The sequence below is a fragment of the Branchiostoma lanceolatum genome, chromosome 1, assembly GCF_035083965.1.
Source record: "Branchiostoma lanceolatum isolate klBraLanc5 chromosome 1, klBraLanc5.hap2, whole genome shotgun sequence".
NCBI classification, from domain to species: Eukaryota; Metazoa; Chordata; class Leptocardii; order Amphioxiformes; family Branchiostomatidae; genus Branchiostoma; species Branchiostoma lanceolatum.
Genome location: NC_089722.1, coordinates 41,287,473 through 41,307,758, shown reverse-complemented (window position 1 = coordinate 41,307,758; position 20,286 = coordinate 41,287,473). Strand labels below are relative to the sequence as shown.

Here is a 20,286-nt window from a genome sequence, read left to right as displayed (position 1 = left end):
AGTACAAAATTCTGTTACTTTCTCTTACAGTTCTAAGTGCTGATCATGAACCAAAATATAATGCAAAGAACAGTTACTACTGAAGACTTTTCTATTGTTAAAAAAAGTGATTCAAGGATTTCATCAAAATTTACGGCAAAAGTACATATACATACTCCTGGTCTCTTATAGAGTACCAAGAATTGTTCTTTAGTAATAGAAGTTGCTTGTACAATTGGTGTGAATTAAGTTCTTATTGTCAAATAGTATACTTGAGTCAAAAATGTTTTATTTTCCTACTATGATAGTATGTACAATTGATCTATAATGATTCAATATTGCTGTTACTGTCTAAACACATTTTAGTGTGATAGTCAAGTCAAGTGAGAAATTTAAAAAAAAATGTTAAGATTTTATGACTCTGAATTGGGCAGCCAGTAAAAACAACATGCAATGTTATTTCAGGTTATGATTTTCGTAGTCGTGAATCTCTTCATAGCCATAATCTGGCTTCTCAGAAGGCATCGGCACCTTTACGGAGTGAGCGGGCTCATCTTTAGTGGAACTGTTCTTATAGGTAGCTCCAAGGGCCTTGTTTTCAGTAATTCGTTTGGCTTGGTGGTTCTTTCTTGGTGAATCTACATATTCAAACATGTTTTGCTGTGCAACAGTTAACATAGCATCATCGCCTTTATTGATTTGGGTAAATGGGGGATGATCATCTTTAGTAGCTATGCTTTTTTCAGCTATTCCATGGGCCTTTTTTCTACCAACGCTCCTTAGACCTGCACCTTTCAGTTTAAGGTTACTTTGTGGTAAATCCACCTCTTCGTCCAGGTGAGGCTGTGAAACAGCTGTCAGAACCTTCCGTTTGGGATTACGTTCTCACCGCAAAAGCGCCACATACATCGGCTACTTAAAGCGGTGAGAAGCAGTACTCCAGTCAGAAGCTCTGAAGAAGGTGTCTGACAGACACCGAAACGTCAGCAGGTGAGATTACCTGGTTGTGTTAAAAGAAACTCCAAATATCCTATGTCTGAACCTTTGCAGGGTGGGGAAGAGAGATTGGCTCATCTTTTGAAGAAACACGCATGTTTCTATTCAGTAATCCAAGGCCCCTGTATTCATCAGGTTGCCCTGGACCTACACCTTCATGTGTTGGGTTCTTTGGTGTTGTTTTCACCGATTCATCGGTGGTAGCCGGAGACTGGCCCTGTCTTGTCTGATCATTTTTACGTTGTAAAGAGCGTTAGGCTCTAAAGCAACTGACTCAGAGGTGTATATAAAATGTCTACTATCCAAATATTCATTGGTGGCAGACTCATTCTTGCCCTTCCCTGTCTGATCATTTTTACATTTGTACACAGGATTAGACTCTAAAGCTATCGGCTCTCTGGTGTATATTAGATTTTTAGTACCCACCAATTCATCATGTTCAGTTATAGCCGGAGACTGGAGGCCCTGCCCTCTCTGATCATGTTCGGTGTCATTATTTTCATACTGGAGATTATAATCACTGGTCACAACAGCTGTTGTAATGATTGTGTTAGATTCAGGGATGACCGGGGACTGCCCCTGTCCTATCTGATTATGACCACGGTTCACTACGGTAGCTGCGGTGTTTGTGTTTGATTTAGTGCTTGCCTGAGATCGATCCTGCCCTGTCTGATCATGTTTGGTGTCGATATCTTCATACTGGTGATCACCTGTCACTACAACTGCTGTCACAGTGGTATTTGTGTTGCTCAAATCGACATTTGGATCTTCAAAAGCTTTTGAGGGATCTGCGCCATCAGATGTTTGGTGCTGGTTCTTTGTTGTGTCCACAGCATTGGAGAGAAGATTTGGCTGCAATGCAGCTTGAATTTTACCATCAAACACAAATTTGGGATTTTGGCCTGAAGGAGGATTCTTGGTCCTCCTCTTGCACCAGATTGTGAGAATGATGGCACCAAGCAGGACAATGCCAGCCACTGAACAGGAGACGGAGGCAATAACAACAGTTAGGGGAAAACCAGGAGCTGGTTTACTTGGATCGGAACGTGGTGTGGTGAATTTGGTGCCTACAGGGCGTGTTGTTGGGCCAGCATTTTCTTTGAAGTGCCAGTGATAGCGAGAAGCGTGGTTAGTGGTGCAGTTGTCGGAGTTATAACCATTTGCCAACTGGCCATCAACAGGCATAATTGATGTTTTACTTGGATTGACAGACAGTGTGGTGAATGTGGTGTCTACGGGGCGTGCTGTTGAGTCAGCATTTTGTTTGAAGGACCGGTGATAGCGAGAAGTGTGGTTAGTGGTGCCATAGTAGAAGTTGCTACTACTTTCCAAATGCCCATCTACAGACACAGTTGATATTTTACTTGGAATGGCAGGCGGTGTGGTTGGTGCTGCAATTGTAGGAGTTGTTGCCACTGTACAGTTTAGGTCTTTAGGGTTGATGTCTTTTAGCTTTTGTCCAGAAAACATGGCAGGCCGGGAACATACGATTTGTTCTTCAAATGAAGTAGACCCACTCATTTTCATCCTGAAGGGAGCCATCCTGCAGTCACACTGCCAGGGGTTTCCGTGAACATACACGAAAGGAATAGATGCCAGCATGTTATATGCTGCCAGGGAAAGGACAGCTATCTGATTTGACCTTAGGTACAACTTTTGGAGCTGCGGTAAATTTGAGAATGCTCTTGGTTGAATCTCAGTTATGTTGTTCGAGATCAGATACAGATATTTGAGCTTGGGTAGATTTGATATTGTACCGGGCTGAACTTCAGTTATCTGGTTGTAATTAAGGTACAACTTTGTGAGCTTTGTTAGATTTGAGAATGCACCTGTCTGAATGCATACAATTGTATTGCTGCGTAGGTCCAAGCGTGTGAGATTTGGTAGATTTGAAATTGTAAATACACCAGGCTGAATATGCATTATTTGGTTGTCTCTTAGGAACAAATCCGTAAGCTTTGGCAGATTTGAGAATGCACCTGGCTGAATGCTAGTTATTCTGTTGCAGCGTAGGGACAACCTCATGAGATTTGATAGGTTTGAGAATACCTCAGGCTGAATGTTAGTCATTTGATTGGATTCTATGTACAGCTTCGCTAGCTTCGGTAGATTTGAAAACGCACCCAGCTGGATGTTTGTTATTTGATTTTTCAACAGTTCCAATTTGTTTAGGTTCTTATACCTTAAGAGTTCTGACTTACTTAAAGATGTTATCATATTATTTGACAAATCCAAACTAGAGATTGATGTTGGCAGGTTCTGGGGGACGCTGGTGAGGCGCATCCCGTTGCAGATGCAGGATGAGGTTTTACACCACTTCTTACTCCTGCAGCCTGTTTCCTTCTTCAGCAACCAGCTTCTGGCATCCGTCAGGATGATGAGAAGGATGATCATCATGTGTCGCAGTTTTCTGCCCATGTTGCCCTGCCAGCAAAAATTATGTATAAGAAGCAGGACATAGAACGAAATTTTAGAAATTTCCCCATTAAAAGTTGTGCAGGCAGTTATTGCATTGGATGTTTAGTTGCCATATTGTAGTCATTTTGACTGAAAGAGCACACGCGTCAAAGTAAATGCTAAAATTCTGAAACTTTTGAAAGAAATCTAAATCTTTGTATGTTTCGGCCACACCAACATAATTTGTTGGTTGATATGAGGTTAGGCGGTTTTACATGAACACGTCTATAGCTGCTAATGTGCAGTTGACTCGTCTTCGCAGAAAAAGCATATACTACAGCATGCATATCCTAATCCTGCTTTTCACTGAGTCCGCCGGTTTGCGACAAAAAAAAATTGCAACAATTTTTCGAAAACTTTTCCCTTGAGGTACGGTCATACTGATGTTCGACGCTACGTGTGTAGCCGAGATGAGCAGTATATAGGAAATTGCAGTGTTGCCACTGGATTAAAAACAATGTAGTACTACATTGATTAGAGTTCCATTAAAAATATATTTGCAGTGATTGAAATAGTGCTTTTTATACTATGCATGTACAAATTATTATGATATATGTTTATAGCTTTATTAGAGTTTGAATGATGCAGTCTCTATCTCTGTTATATTTTGTCTGACCCTTACCTCTTCGAAGCTTCAATGAAAAGCGTCCTGTTTACCGCACCGACTTTAGCTTGTAATGAATATTCATTGTCATTGTCATGAATGGTCAAAGTGTCAAACAAACAAACCTTGAAAGTAACAGATTACTTTTTACATATTAATCTGCGCCTTTTGGCGCGCATTGGCATTGTTGCCGAATGCAAAGAAAATTCGCAATCCCAGGAGGCAAATTGGCGCCGATTTGCGCTTTTTTTGCGCCAGGCATGTCCTTCACAGACAGGTGCAAATAGGCGCGGCTTCGGAAGACCAAGGGCGGTTCAATCTTTTAATTTGATTATTGGGAGGAAGAAAACTAAAGAAATCTAGTTACTTGGATACTTGATATATTTTGTTCCATGTTATATTTTATCTCGATGTCTAACCTTCATCGACCTGGCGTAAAATCTCAGACGATTTTGAAAATTCGGCGAACATTTGGAGGGCAGCAGATTTGGCCGAAGGTCGTTGGCAGTGTGATCTTGACGCCGGTTTTACGCCATAGAGGGGCGTGGTTGTGGTTGTACGAGGCATATAGTACTGATGTGTGCAGAGAAGGGAAAAAAAGGGTCTTACCTTTGACGTTGTTTTAAACTTATCTTTAACTGTAGTCAGAGTATCTTCAGTTGGTCGATGTCTTATCAGGTGGTTGTGAAGAACGAGGACGTTACGTCTTCGGTGTAGTTCTGCCGTTGTGCCGTGCGATAAACAACCCTGGATTTGTCTGGCTTAAGTCATATTGATTATCATGAATGATATGTAAAGCCTTTCTTTTAATATTCACATTTAGCAAGTTGTTTACACTCTACCTGCACTTTACTTTGATACAAGGTGATTTTTTTTGTTCGGCCGCTGTTCGTAAGCTCCTCAGTCCCGTCCAACATGTAGCACGGACCAGATTGTCGAAAAATACGCTCGATTCTCTGTTTGAAATTTGGCGACATTTTGGCAATCAACAAATTGGGCCGAATGTCGTTGACAGTGTGACGCCGACTTTATGCCATGGAAGGGTGTGGTTGTGCTAGGTGTATTTATATTTCTTAAGTCCACAGACAAAGATGAGTCTTTAACGTTATTTCATAAGTTGATTCAGACTTACCTTTCAATGTAGTCAGATTATCTTCAATTGGTCGATGTCTTGACAGGAGATTGTAAAGAACTAGGACAAGCTGTTCTTGTAGGGCACGTCCACGGTGCAATTCTACCGAAGTAGACTGTGACAAACAACTTTAGATTAGTCTGGCTTACGTCATATCGATTGTGTGAACCCTGCTTTTTAGATATTCACATTGATCAAGTTGTTTACTCTCTGTTGCATTTTACTTTACCTACACGACAAGGTGATTTTTGAGGTTCGGCCGATGTTTGCAAGTTCCTGAGCCAATATTTAGCAGGGTAGATTGTCAGGCGAAAAATACGCTCGATCCTCTGTTTGAAATTTTGCAACCTTTTGGAAATCAACAAATTCAACCGAAAGTCGTTAGCCTGGTATCCAAACCTAGTATAGCTGCCGAGTATCCTCTGCGCAAATTTCAGACTTACCTTTAAATGTAGTCAGAGTATCTTCAGTTGGTCTTGTCAGGAGGTTGTGAAGCACAAAGACGAGCTGTGCTTGTAGGACACGTCCACGGTGTAGTTCTGCCGAAGTGGCGTGTCACAAACAACTCCGAATTAGTCTGGCTTAAGTCATGTTGATTGTGTGAACCCTGTTTTTTAAATATTCAGATTGATCAAGTTGTTAACTCTCTGCTTCATTTTACTTTGCCTCCATGACAAGGTGATTTTTGAGGTTTGACCGATGTTTGCAACTATCTGAGCCAATATGTAGTAGGGTAGATTCATTGTCAGGCGAAATATACGCTCGTTCCTCTGTTTGAAATTTTGCAACCTTTTGGCAATCAACAAATTCAGCCGAAATTCGTTAGCCTGGTATCCAATCCTATTATAGCTGCCGAGTATCCTCTACGCAAATTTGAGACTTACCTTTAAATGTAGTCAGAGTATCTTCGATTTCAGTTGGTCGATGTCATGACACGAGGTTGTAAAGAACGAGGACAAGCTGTTCTTGTAGGGCACGTTCCGGGTGAAGTTCTGACGAAGTGGAGTGCGGTAAACAATTTTGAATTAGTCTGCTTAAGTAATATTGAGTGCGTGAACCCTGCTTTCCTAAACATTCACAATTAGATAAGTTGTAAACAACTTTCTGTTGCCTTTCACTGGCTCTGGGTGGCTTTTCGATACGAAATTTAACTAAATTAACAAACTTGAGTAAAATAATGTTGCGGATGTATGCCGGTCTTCGAAATGATTTCATTTCGTTCGTTTTTACCATTTTTGTACTGGAAATGTATGTTTTGGACCTCGGTGCAGTGCCGCTGAAATGCCAGTTCTTTCGGCGGATGGAAGATTATGCCCTTTTGCGCAAACACCACTAACTGCGTAGGTGACTCAGTGAGTCACCTCAGCAAAAAAAGGTATATATTGTATATTCATATACAAACATACGCATGCGTACCAAAATGTATGCAGTGAGTATTCATCCTTATTCTTATATTTCAGCTCTGTTTTTTGCTCCCCGTTGTGTATATGCAGATTAATACTAACGTCCCAATTGCGCCGGTACCCGTCGGGGATGTTGCCCCGGCCGGGCCCCGAAACCACACATTTGTTCCGTTAGACTGCCGGTTACGGAGGGGGGGATACCTCTAGGTGTTCGCACGATTAGCACACTGCATCTATTTCTTACAGGGCCCCTAGTTGAATTTAAGTCCGAGTAAAAGTCACCGCGGGCCCCGGACGTGCCCAGAAATTACCCGGTAGCCGCAAGGTGTCCCGCGGGGCCACGTAAATGCTGTTTTCAAGAACGCGGTCAAACACAAATATGTTCAAAATACCGCCTGAGTATTCATTCATTATCATTATCATCCCTTTGATTACGTCTTTGAGGTTAATAGGATCATGGCAAAACTTCCTCCGCCTGCGCGTCATTGTACCAGACATCACGATTATCCCTGTACCTATTTTGCTGGCCATGGGTCAATGCATACCAGACGTTTGCATTTGTTTGCGGGTCAAATATGTCACAACCAATCCTGATCGTATCAGCTGTTGCTGCCTAGATCCTCGCGGGCTGTGGCTCTGCTCAATTGTCTGTGGCTCCGATCGATTTTCTGTGGCCCTGCTCGATTTTCTAACAATAGCCTTGCTAAAGCCCCTGTTACACTTGTGCGTATAGACAAGTCCGCATGGTTTGCGTATTAACATGTTTTTAGTTTAGGTTAAGTTTGCAGCCGAGTAAGTGATTTCTTAGGTTCGATCACTAGGCTGCACAACGGTGGGTCAAAGTAGAAAACAAAATTTTCCCCGCAAACCTTGCTTAAACAAAAAAAGAATGTTAATACGCAACTCACGCTCACTTGAATATGCGCACAAGTGTGACAGGGCCCTAAAGTTTCGCATCTTTCCGTGGGTGAAAGCGTGGGGTAACAGCTGCACGCCAGGACTGAAGACCGAGGCTATGCGGTGGCAGGTTCACGTGGTTTGACATGTAGCTGGCTATGGACAGAATGTCGGCGACAATGTTGACGTGGGTTCTACTTTCATGTCTTCTATCCTGCGAAGGTATGGTTAGTGCTTAGCAATGTTTATAGGCGTTAGAAAAACCTTCTTTTATTTTTGTTTTGAAAAAATCGTGTGATAAGAGGCACTTAAAATGGTAAATCTATGCGAGCAGTCAGCGAATGCATTATCGATCAAAAGGCAAATCGATAGGATATAAATTTAGTTTTGTTTTATTTCATTTTTAACAAATGTAATAAGCCTTGGATTTGATCCTTTAAGATGTTCCTGGATGTTTTCTACGCATGCCAAAGGTCGATGAGGTGAGGCGTCACTATAGCGTATCGAAAGCGATGTTGTGCGGTGGTCTTAGGAGAAAAAAACTTTTCACTGAGTGTGTTTCAGATTCGCGGTTGAAATAATTGTCTAGTGCAGTAGCAATATATTGGAAACGCATTTTCGCGGTGAAGAGGTTACCGCGAAAATAAAACCACCGCGAAAGTTTTAAGACTTACAGTATAACAGGGTGGGTGACACGTCACAAGAGCGTATCAAAAACAACTCGCATTTTGCAAATTTGTTCAATGTTCTGTACTAGGATGTGAAAATTAAGTAAACCTTTGAATGTGGATCCACAAACTGATATTTCTTTAAACTAGCCTACTCCGTCAAGAAACCTGACGTCATCCGAGATAAAAACAAGAGTGACGACACCACCTACGCCATGGCCGTGACGTATGAATTACGCAATGACGTCGACAGGCACCGGCCCCCCGTGGAGCTGAAGCTCGAACTTCCAGTGGGGTCAACGATCTATGACGTCATGGTCGAGGCGGCACAGAAAGACTGGCGGTGTGGGTGGGTACTGACACATTCGTTCTCAAGCGTAGAAAGCAACAATAGGCAGTTGAAAAATACCACGTGTTATATTACTCCACATTAAACCCCTGTCACACATTCAGGACCATACCACGACATTTTGCTCCCGACCACTTCCCAACCAAAATAGGCGCTCGGTGAGAGTATCCTTGAATCCACCCTGTTGAGCGTCAGCTTTTATAGCACTTGTGTAGGCTAGAGCTGTGGCATCAAGACATTCATGTTTCACGGAGGTATTAGATCTTCGATTTCGTGTTTTCCTGTCGCAGGTTTGGAGCAGTTCCGAACGCGGACTGGGGCTTTAAGATCGACTCTGTGGGCGGGGTGGCCGAGAGCTCAGAGAAGGGGACGTTCTGGTCGGTGGAGCGGCCTGCCTACCATCCCATCATGGAAGGTGGCGAACCTTTGTTTGTTTGTTTGTTTGTTTGTTTGTTTGCTTGAACCTTTATTCATTCATGAGAAACTCAAATCGGCCTGCAGGTCGCTTTTCATTGAGGTCATGAGAGAAGAGGTACGGATAGGACATATGATATTGTTTAAAGCGACTTTCTGCGACATGCGCATGCGTTTCAAAAGTCCGTGAAATTTCCAGTATCATTGAACATTTTACATTGTTTGACACCCGTGTCTTCTATTCTTGTGGACCATAGGAGTTGACAAAGTAGCGGTGTCGGACGGCGATCACGTGGTTCTGAGATACGTCATGGAGACGGACAGCTGTAAGCCGTGATTGACAGGTCCGTTGGACGTCCAAGGGACGTTCCAAGAATGTAACAACTGCGGGGGTGACAGAACTCATAATGACCGTAGACTTTTATGACAAGGAAAATAGCTGTCTTGGAAAAAGGGACAAACCAATAACAACTACGGTGTAAGTTCATGTTAGAGTTAAGAGAACGGGGGGGGGGGCAATTGATATCTCAATAAAAGTTAGTGGGATCTAATGACATTTCACAGCAGACAATTCTCTTTTCAAACTGAATCATATCGATATATGTGTCATATATGTAACCATATATTGGTATAATTCAAGGAATTATATGTTACTAGTACCCAGCTTACGTTATGCATTGTTTCTCTTATATTATGTTAACTTTTTATAAATTTCATTGTATCTGTAATATCTGTAAAAATCACGCCAGCATGCATACCCTAATCACCTGCTAGGGTGAGACCATGAGTTCTTTTGGAGAATCAGGTCAAATTATGGAATTGAAATTCTTCTTTTTGTTTTCTATCATGTAATTCTACATTAAGGTATTATCTTCATCGACCTGACCTTTATTAAGAAATATTTGAAAATCAGACTTAATAGAAAGATACTCTTCTTTTAAAGAGGGTAATGTGTAAAATAATGTGTAAAAAAGGGAAACACAGGTCTCTTATTCGGTTCCACATACTGTTTTCACCCGACAAAGATTTCACTCATAATTCTGAATGTTAACTGTATGTAATATAGTAGAGAATATGTACTATGTAATTACAGTAATGTGAAGTCAGTTATCAATACGTGTTGATTGTTTTTATTGACAGAAAGCAATGCTTATCTGTTACAAGACGTAGAAATGTGAAAATGTATCATTTTTCACTACAGTTGTTACCAAATTCGCTTACAATCATCATGTATCTTTCTTTAAAACCACACAAGCAAACCATATTTGTAGCATCGTTATTCTATAAGGGAGAGTCAAAATCAATGTCATTTTCATCATAGTATAGCTTGTCATCTTTTATGAAATGAGGTGTAAAGTGGCACAAAGGTAAAGGTAAATATCTTTTTGTGACTGAAATGTTTTTGTTCTGATTTCTTTTGAGTGACTGGGTTGATTTCAAATTGGCCGCAAATTGGAATTTGGTTTGCAAAATACAAGTTTTTAAGCTGCTCGTCTTCCAAACGTACGTCTGTTTACAGTATATTCATGTCCTCCAGTTCAAAGTGAAACTTAACGTTCCTATCACACAATACGTTACTTTAAAAAGCACGTGTACAACAAATGAAACCTTAAAGCTAACACAAGTCACTTTTTACATCCATGGAATCGGAAAGCTACATGATTTTTTTGATACAACTTACAATCTTTAACTTACAACTCCGCTCACATTAACACTCTCTTACAGGATTTTACTCTATCTTTCCTTCACCAATATCATGATATAAGTCTAAAGCTGCTAAAATCAACAGAATCAACCGGCAATACTTAGCCTTTGGTTTCATGACATGGTGAAAATAACATGTAAAGAGCTCGCAATTCAGCTCATGTCTGCAAATAAACTTGTTGTATATATAACGAAAGCAGCCGTTCATACTGCATGTATGATAAGTCATGCAACTCTACTAAGATCCTTGATGATGCGTTAAATTGTGGGTCAAATACATAACTTCTGAATTAAACCAATACCATATTACGAGGCTAGAGGATCTAGAATCAACATAATCACCGGCAATAATACTATTAGCCTTTGATTTCACGACTTGATGATCTAGTTTGAAGTTAACATCGGCCGAATGTACAGAGTTTACATATCAGCTCATGGCTGCAAATAGTTCTACAAATAAACTGGTCATATGTGTAACGAAAAGAGCAGGTACTATATAAAAAAAGTATAATGTACATACCCTGAATGCTATAATGATAGCAGAACTTGACATTTTTAAATATCCCCAAAGATGAACTGCACAAGTGTATATGCACTGTCTCCCAGGATTGTTTTTAAGTCATAGAAGTTGCCTCTTGCTACAATATACACATCCCGATTGCTATAATAACAGCAGAACTTGGCATTTTTTAGATTTCCCCAAAGATGCACTGCACAAGTATATATACATTGTCTCCCAAGATTGTTTTTAAGTAATAGAAGTTACCCCTTGCTATAATGTACACATCCTGATTGCTACAATAATAGCAGAACTTCACCATTCAAGGAGTGCACCAAAGATACACTGCACAAATACATTTACATAGTACATTCACATAGTATCCTGTACAATTTTTTTCAACGAACTCACCCAGTGCAAGGCCGTAGGGGGTCTCTCATCTTAAGCACTGAACTAATTGTTACTGTAGCAGCATCTCTTCCCCCCTAGGTCAGAAATATCAATGCTTGAGACAAGCATGCCTTCACTGACCCATTACGAGAAAAGGGGGTTACGAAGGCTGCTCGGTAGATTCCCTACCCCATTTAGGCCGGAATATTTTGATCCACTCACACCGTGGCATGCCCCTGCTCTTTTTCGAAAGATGTGGTGGCTTCTTTTACGTGCTCAAGCCAAGTCAAGGTGTGACTCTCCTCAAACACGGGACCTCCATTTAACGTCCTATCCGAGGGACGTCCCTAACCCTAGTTGAGCTAGGTACTCATTTACACCTGAGTGAAGTGAGGAAAGTCGTGTTAAGTGCCTTTCCCAAGGGCACAACATCGGGGCGCAAGTTCGGACATGTCTCTGGGCACAACCTGGGATTAGATTCCGGGTTCCATTGTTTGACAGCCGCGCGCTCTACCACTTGCGCCACACAACGCCACAATTATACTTACGTTTCCTAGAAGCTGCTGTAAATTGTATTATACACAACTATTGTGCAATGAAGTAATCATATTCAAACACCATACCACATTCAAAATCTTGCAATGTTCTGATAAGGAATGAAAATTTTAAAATATTTTGAATCTGAATTAGTCTGTTATGTAACTGCTCTGGTATTTTTAAGTCATGATTTTCGAAGTTTTTCAGCTGTTCATAGCCATTATCGTCCTTGTAAAATAAAATGACCTGATAGCTGTCATTAGGTTGTCTTGGACATAGTAAGGCATGACTTTATTGACATACTTGTCATTTACGACTTTTAAACGATTTATCTTAATGTCTTGGTTATTTTGCAGGCCAAAATGTATTTTGTTAGGGCTCCTGTGCTCTGCTTTTAAAATAAAATGATCTGAAATCCGGTATGGACTAATCTCGACAACATACAGCCACTTAACGCCACGGAATGCTTTTTCATGCACTACTGCAAGAGGGGGGGGGGGCTGATTATAGACTGAAATGTACATTTCGGACTTTTCTGCTTTGGTAGCAAAACCAAATGACCCAATTTTATGGTATGATCGTTTCCAGGATATGCCAATTAGGATTTATTGACATTTCTGCATACGTTTTGCATTCCTTTAAAAGTAAAACTAACGGATCTAGGGTATATATCATTTTAGATTTCTACCATCCAACGAGTCATCAGTTGATGCATGTGACTGGCTTTGCCCAGTCTGATTTGACCAATGGCTATTACACCATCTGCGGAGTTTGCGGTAAACCTAATGATGGTCTAGTCCTGCCCTGTCAAACAATCTGCATTTTCTACACAGGTTTAGAACCTAGGAGGGTACACTTTGTGGTGTACATAAGAAATCAACCATCAGTTGATCAGTGGTAGCCTGAGTCTAATCATTTTTACATTTACTTAGTACAGTACACAGGATAAGGCTCTGAGGCAGCCATATCTGCATTATATATTAGGGTTCTACCATTCAACAATTCATCAGTAGAAGTCTGAGACAGTCCCTGTCCTGTCTGATCATTTGTACATGTGTACAAAGGATTAGGCTTTTCCAACAATTGATCAGTGGTAGCCTGAGTCAGATCATTATTACATTTACTTAGTACAGTACACAGGATAAGGCTCTGAGGCAGCCGTATCTGTGTTGTATATCAGGCTTCTACCATACAACAATTCATCAGTATAAGCCTGAGATAGTCCCTGTCCTGTCTGATCATTTGCACATGAGTACAAAAGATTAGGCTTTTCGAACAGTTGATCAGTGGTAGCCTGAGTATGGCCATGCTCTGTCTGATCATTACTGCTTGTCAATACAGCAGATGAGGTGTTTGTGTTAGATTCAGTTATGGCCTGAGACTGATCCTGCCTTGTCTGATAATAGTGGGTGTTCGAATATTCATACTGGTGATCATTATCTCTCTTCACTACAGCTGATGTGGTGTATATGTCGCATTCAGTGATAGCCTGACCCTGCACGGTCTGATTATGTTGGGTGTCCATATTTTCATACTGGTGATCATTATCAGTCGTCACTACAGTAGTTGAGGCATGTGGGTGTGCTTTAGGTATGAACTGAGACTGGCTCTGTCCTGTCTTATCATGCTTGCTGCCCATATTTTCATACTGGTCATCGTGACCACTGGTGACTACAACAGCTGTCTGATCACGCTTGCTGGCCATATCTACATACTGGTGATCGTGACCACCGGTCTCTACAACAGCTGTTACAGTAGTGTTTGTATTGCTCAAGGGTTCAGTCACAGCAACATTTGGACCTTCAAGACTTTTGGCTGGACCTGCACCTTCAGATGCTTGCTGTTGGTTCTTTGGGCTTTCTACATCTCCGTAAAAATGATTTGGCTTTAAAGCAGCTAGCTGTATCTTAACTTGACGATTTTTATCGTCCGAAACAACTTTAGGGTCTTGGCCTGAAGGAGGATTCTTGTGTTTTCTCTTCCACCAGACTGTGAGAATGGTGGAACCAATCAGGACAATGGCAACTACTGGACCGCAGATAAAGCCAATGGCAACAGGTAGAGGCAAACTAGAAGACGATTCAGGTGAATTGTTGCTTTCTGGTTTACTTGGACCATAAGGGAGTGTGGTGAACGTTGTACCTACAGGGCGTGCTGTTAAGCCAGCGTTTTGTTTGGAGTGATAGCGAGAAGTATGGTCAGTGGCGCCATGGTAGGAGCTCTTGCCACTTTTCGATTGACCATGGACAGACACAGTTAATATTTTACTTGGATTGGCAGGCTGTGTGGTTGGTGGATACATTGTAGGAGTTGTTACCACTATACAGGTCAAGTCATCAGAGTAGATATCTTTAAGCTTTTGCCCAGAGAACTTGGCAGGCTGGGAACATGTTATTTGGTTTTCAAACGAACTAGACCCATTCATCTTTAGCCTGAAAGGGACCATCCTACAGTCACACTGCCAGGGGTTTTTGTCAACATATACAAAAGGAATAGATGCCAACCAACCATAAGCTGACGGGGGCAGGACAGCTATCTGGTTTGAGTACAGGTGCAACCATTCGAGCTGCGGTAAATTTGAGAATGCTCTTGGATGAATCTCAGTTATGTTGTTGCAATGCAGGGACAGACTTTTGAGCTTGGGTAGGTTTGACAGCGTGTTCGGAGCAATCTTAGTTATCTGGTTAGATAGTAGATTCAAAGATTTGAGCTTAGGTACATTTGAGAATACACCATGCTGAATATTAGTTATTCTGTTTCTTTGTAGGGACAAGCCTGTGAGCTTTGGTAGATTTGAGAATACACCAGGCTGAATATTAGTTATTCTGTTGCTTTGTAAGTACAATTCTGTGAGCTCTGGTAGATTTTCAAATAATCCAGACTGAATGTTCGTCATTTGATTGGACTGCAGTATCAGCTTTGTGAGCCTCGGTAGATCGGAAAATACACCAGGCTGAATGTTAGATATTTGATTTAGGTATAACGTTAACCTTGTGAGCATTGGTAGGTCTGAAAATGTTCCAGGCTGAATGCTGTATATCTGGTTGGAGTCAAGGTACAAATTTTCAAGCCTTGGTAGATTTGAGAATGTTCCAGACTGAATGCTATATATTTGGTTGTACTTAAGGCGCAAATCTTTAAGCTTCTGTATATTTGAGAATACACCTGACCGAATGACAGTTATTTTGTTGCGATCTAGACACAACTCTATGAGCTTTGGTAGGTTTGAAAATGATCTAGTTTGAATGTTAGTTATTTGATTGCCCTGTAGGATCAACACTATGAGATTGGGTAGATTTGAAAATACACCGAGCTGAATATTAGTTATTCGGTTATAGTGTAGGAACAACCTTTTGAGCCTTAGTAGATTTGAAAATGCACCAGGCTGAATATTGATTATGTGATTGTAATGAAGTTGCAACTCTATGAGATGCGGTGCATGTATGAACGTACCAGTCTGAATGTGAGTTATTCGATTGTAGCTTAGAGTTAAGTGTCTTAGGTTACCATAACTTGTGAAGGCTTGCTTACTTAAAGATGTAATATTGTTACGTGGCAGAGACAAGGTAGAGATGGATGTTGGCAGGTTCTGAGGGATGTGGGTGAGACCCATTTTGTTGCATCTGCAAAATGAGGCTGATGCACATGTACTCCTGCAGTCAGCCTCTGGCATGTTGGGCTCCTTCAGGATGATGAGAAGGAAGATAAGCATATGTCGTAGTTTCCTTCCCATGATGTCCTGGGAAATAAATGCATGTAAGTTGCAGGAACCAATTCACCCTTAAACCATTCACTATGACGGCAATGCCTATTTAGTACCTATATATATCACATGGGAGTTGACTTCATTGGCTTTAGCTTGAACTCAAATGCTGAATAGAGCCGAACTTGTAAAAATGATATACAGAATCACTGCCACCGACAGTCAAAGCAAACACTACATGTCTGTCTTTGCTTCATCCCCAGGAATTTAATTTGTTGATTCTTCAAAAGAAATAATTCACTGGAATTTTCAAGAGGGTCTAAGTGAAAGAAGTTGTACGTATAGTTTCAGGGTGTGAGTAAAGTCAGCTTTAGCTTTCCCCCAGTCCTTTGATTTCATGTTTAATTGCGTAATACAGATTCAAGACGGTAAATGTACATGGTGCATATTCATGAGATAAAGACTAGATTTTGAACAGTAATTTCATTCCCACATAAATCAAAGATCATAATATTTCTTGTATAAAATTTGACGACTGTGCTAAAAAAGTACAACACTGCGTTACATTTTGATACAGACCTAATTGAAATTTGAACTGTCAGTTTACCTAATGTAAAAAATGGTATTTTCATAATGCTTATCAAATTTGTAAATCACGTACATTTAGCCAATTTCAGATCTATGACGTCACGGAGCCAAGATTTAGGCTTCAAGGCTCAAAATACTGGTACATGTACTGGTTTCTTTTTCTTTAGTGTCATGGACCACTACGCTAATCCTGGTCCAGATAAGCTGCACGTATAACATCAGAAATACCTTCACCCATCGAATACTATCTCCGCTAACCTGAATAAGCAATCTATGGGCTGGAAGGGTCACAATCGCAGTTGTTTATCCCCTTTTGGATGGTTTATCTCATTTAAAGAGATGTCATTGCTGTCTACAGAAAAAAACTTTGATGTTTGTCCAAACCAGTCCTTCATTCTTGGCAGGAAAGTACTGTAAATGCATTTAAGTTCGCTTGGTTTTTATTTCGCGCTAAGGGGAAAACGGAGTGTTCGCGGTGTTTTTTAGTTCGCGGCAATACTGCTACAGTATTGGACAAAAATTTTTGCGGTGATTCTATGTTCACTGTGAAACGGTCGCCGCGAAAACCGCGAACATTTCTGCATTTACAGTATTCGGTTGGCACTTTTTGAGCGGGAAATTCGTGAGGTTTTTTTTTCCTCTTCTTGCTCTACTGTGCGTGTAGGATACGCGCTTTAGCAGCTGAGCAGTACCAGCTGCAGGGTGTGGCAAACCGTTTTAGATTTGTTTTATTCATGTGGCTAATTGTCTGAACATAGATCTTTGAATATTGATACCTAAGCATGTTGTTTACTGGTCTGTTCAGAATCTGTAATCAAACCTTTCTAACCTTTGTGATTAGCGAAACATTTTAAAACCGAATGAAATCATCATCATCATCATCATCATCATCATCATCATCATCATCATCATCATCATCATCATCATCATCATCATCATCATCATCATCATCATCATCATCATCATCATCATCATCATCATCATCATCATCATCATCATCTTGATGATCGATCACTGCACGAAATGGGCTCGTATCCTGACGCTTCCTGCCATGGATCACGGGGACCCGAACCTCAGAATCCGGACGGATACGTGTCCGTATTTCTCAAACAACTTCAGTTTACTTGCATTAATCTGCGCTCAGCAGGTAAATTCGAGTTGTGTAAGTAAAATACGGGACCATTTCGTGCAGCGATCTCTCTTAACTTATTGCATATTTTCATCCAGATAATGTTTTTTTCAGTTGATGCAATGTTTGGATGTTTGACAAAAAATGTCGAACTCCTAAAATGATTTTTTTCTCTCTCTTTTTGCTGCTGTGCTTGTTGGATAGGTGCTTTAGCAGTTGGGCAGTAAAAGGGTGTGGCAAACAGTTTTTGTCTTATTCATATGGCTAATTGTCTGAATATAGATCTTTGAATATCGATACTTAAGTGTGTTGTTTACTGGTCTGTTCACTTTTTTTTTACCTTTGATGTGGGGAAATTAGCGAAAAACATTTTAATGACCTGTCTTAAATTCTTACATATTTTATCCAGATTAATTTCTTTAAGTTGATGTGAGGTTGGAATGTTTGACAGAAACATGTCTACCTCCTAATGTGCAGCGGACTGGCCTTCGCTGAGAGAGACATTTACATATTCAGCATGCGTTCCCTAACCACCTGTTTGGATTATACCATCAACTTCACTCATTTATTCCAGCAATGCAGTTACCAAGGCTCGAAATGCATTTTTTATGCTTACTGCACTACTTGCGCCAGAAACATTTCACCTCCATTGCTTGGTTTCCTTGCCTTTAGTGTCACGGACCTAGCCCTAACTCGTTACTAAGTTAGACCTAGCCCTAACTCGTTACTAGCACGTTACTAAGACATCAAAATACCGGCAGACCTTCAATTTTACCTAATCTTCATCTGCAGCTTGAATTTCAATCCCCTAGCTGTAACGGCTGAATCACTGTTGTTGTTTCTCATTCAGTCTCCTCGACCAGAATTTCCAGACTTGGAAAGGATTCTATGCTCAACAAACTGTAATCAGAATCAAATAGTATCGTCCAGTTTATTATTACGACAAAATGGGTATTGTTCTGTTGTTGTCTGCAGAAGAGACTTACCTTTAAAATCTGTCCAAACTTTTCAATCAGACCAGTCAGGAACGTCTTTTGGATGGCACATTTTGGGCGAGGGAGTCGGGAAAGGTTTTGATTGTCCTCTTGTCTGCTGTGCGTGTAGGATACGTGCTTCAGCAGCTGGGCAGTAACAGGGTGTGGCAAACAGTTTTAGATTTGTTTTATTTATATGGTTATGTTAATTGTCTGAACCTAGATGTTTGAATATTGATACTTAAGCATGTTGTTTACTCCAGGACCCTCTTTATTTCAGAATTTTCGTTACATCTCAAGCTTTTAACTTGGGGAAATTAGCACGTTTCAATGATTCCTTTATAATTTTCAGCTTTTCGTTCAGATTGAAATACTTTCAGTTGGGCGGTTACACATAAATGTGTCTACATGTACCTCCTAGTTTGCAGTTGACTCTCCTTCAATTTGCATACTCGTCAGCATGCATAATCATCTGATTGCAATTGGGGGCCACCAGGTGTTTGGAGGGAGAACAAAAACTCTAACATTTCTTTTCAAAATACGTATAGAATAGTTTCCCTACTCATTTTTATCTTGTCAAGTGCGCACACATGCACCTGAAATTTAAACACGATTGTGTAGTTTTAAGGGTAATATAATGTGGATACACTTAATCTTATTGCGCCTACCCCCTCTACAGAGAGTTGTCAGTGGAGAATTGAGATCGGAGAGAAAAAACATCGACGACGTCATGGAGGAATCGGGACTGGCCTCTCAAAAATAAGAGGGAAGAAGAGAGGAAGACAATGAAGGAGAAGAGACAAGCAGACGTGTTGAAAGAACAAATGGAAGAATTGAAAGACAAGCAAAATAGTTTCATCATTATGTTCTATACATATTCCAGTCCACAGAAAATAATATACTATTATCTGTGAACTGGAATGCATAGTATATGATTATGAAACTATTTTGCTTGTCTTCCACTTGTTCTTTTAGCACTTTCTGCTTGTCTTCTCAGTCCTTCTTTTGATCTCTTCTTTCCTGTTTTTGTCAGGGCTGCCAGTCTCTCTCTCTCTATGACGTCATCGATGTGTTTGTCTCTGTTCGGGGGCAATTCTCTGTAGAGGGGGGAGGAACGCAATGAGAGGAATGTATATCCATTAGATTTCATTTACAAGCTATGCAATCGTGTTTAAAATCAAGTCGTACATGTGCGCACTTGACACGGTAAAGATGAGTAGGGAATTATTCTACACTTATTCTTACAAAGACAGGTTAGAGTTTTTGTTCTCCCAAAAAACACCTGGTCTCCCCCAATTGCAAGCAGGTGATTATGCATGTTGACGAGTATGCAAATGAGCTTTTCTGTGAAGGAGAGTCAATTGCACATTAAGAGGTACATTCTTACATCCACGGACAAAATTTCAATTGAAACGAAAATAATTTGAAATTTAAGAAGGGATCACTAAAACATTGTTATGCTAATCTCCCCATATTAAAGACCTGAGAAGAAATGTAAAGTCTGCAGGAAAACAGGTCCTGGAGTAAACAACATGCTTAATTATCAATATTCAAAGATCTACCTTCAGACAATTAAGATACCCATATAAATAAGAATAATCTAAAACTGTTTACCACACCCTGTTGCTGCTCAGCTGCTGAAGCACGTAAACTACAAGCACAGCAGCAACAAGAGGCCGATTAATCCTTCTCGAATCCCTTGCCCAAAAAGTGCCAACCGAAGACGTCCTGACTAGACAAAAGGACAGGTTTCGACAAAGGTAAGTCTCTTCTGTAGACACCAACGGCACAATATACCCATTTTGTCATGAATTTAAACTGGACGATACAATTTTTTTGAGCACCCAATCCTTTCCCATATTT

General features: G+C 40.6%; 1 protein-coding gene across 1 annotated transcript; it reads left to right on the top strand.

Annotated features, from left to right (window-relative positions):
- Nucleotides 1-7,611: 7,611 nt before the first annotated feature.
- LOC136423422 (uncharacterized) lies at nt 7,612-9,404 on the top strand. Its single transcript, XM_066411566.1, has 4 exons — nt 7,612-7,690; nt 8,287-8,485; nt 8,776-8,900; nt 9,157-9,404. Exons 1-4 carry the CDS (start codon nt 7,627-7,629, stop codon nt 9,234-9,236), a joined length of 468 nt encoding a protein of 155 aa, XP_066267663.1. The 5' UTR covers nt 7,612-7,626; the 3' UTR covers nt 9,237-9,404.
- The last annotated feature ends 10,882 nt before the right edge of the window (nt 9,405-20,286 follow it).

Excerpts from the sequence above, each read along its gene's own strand:
- LOC136423422 (XM_066411566.1), top strand. The coding sequence starts at position 7,627 with ATGGACAGAATGTCGGCGACAATGTTGACGTGGGTTCTACTTTCATGT. Across the intron at positions 7,691-8,286 it reads ATGTCTTCTATCCTGCGAAG|CCTACTCCGTCAAGAAACCT; the intron begins GTATGGTTAGTG and ends TCTTTAAACTAG. Across the intron at positions 8,901-9,156 it reads CTACCATCCCATCATGGAAG|GAGTTGACAAAGTAGCGGTG; the intron begins GTGGCGAACCTT and ends TGTGGACCATAG.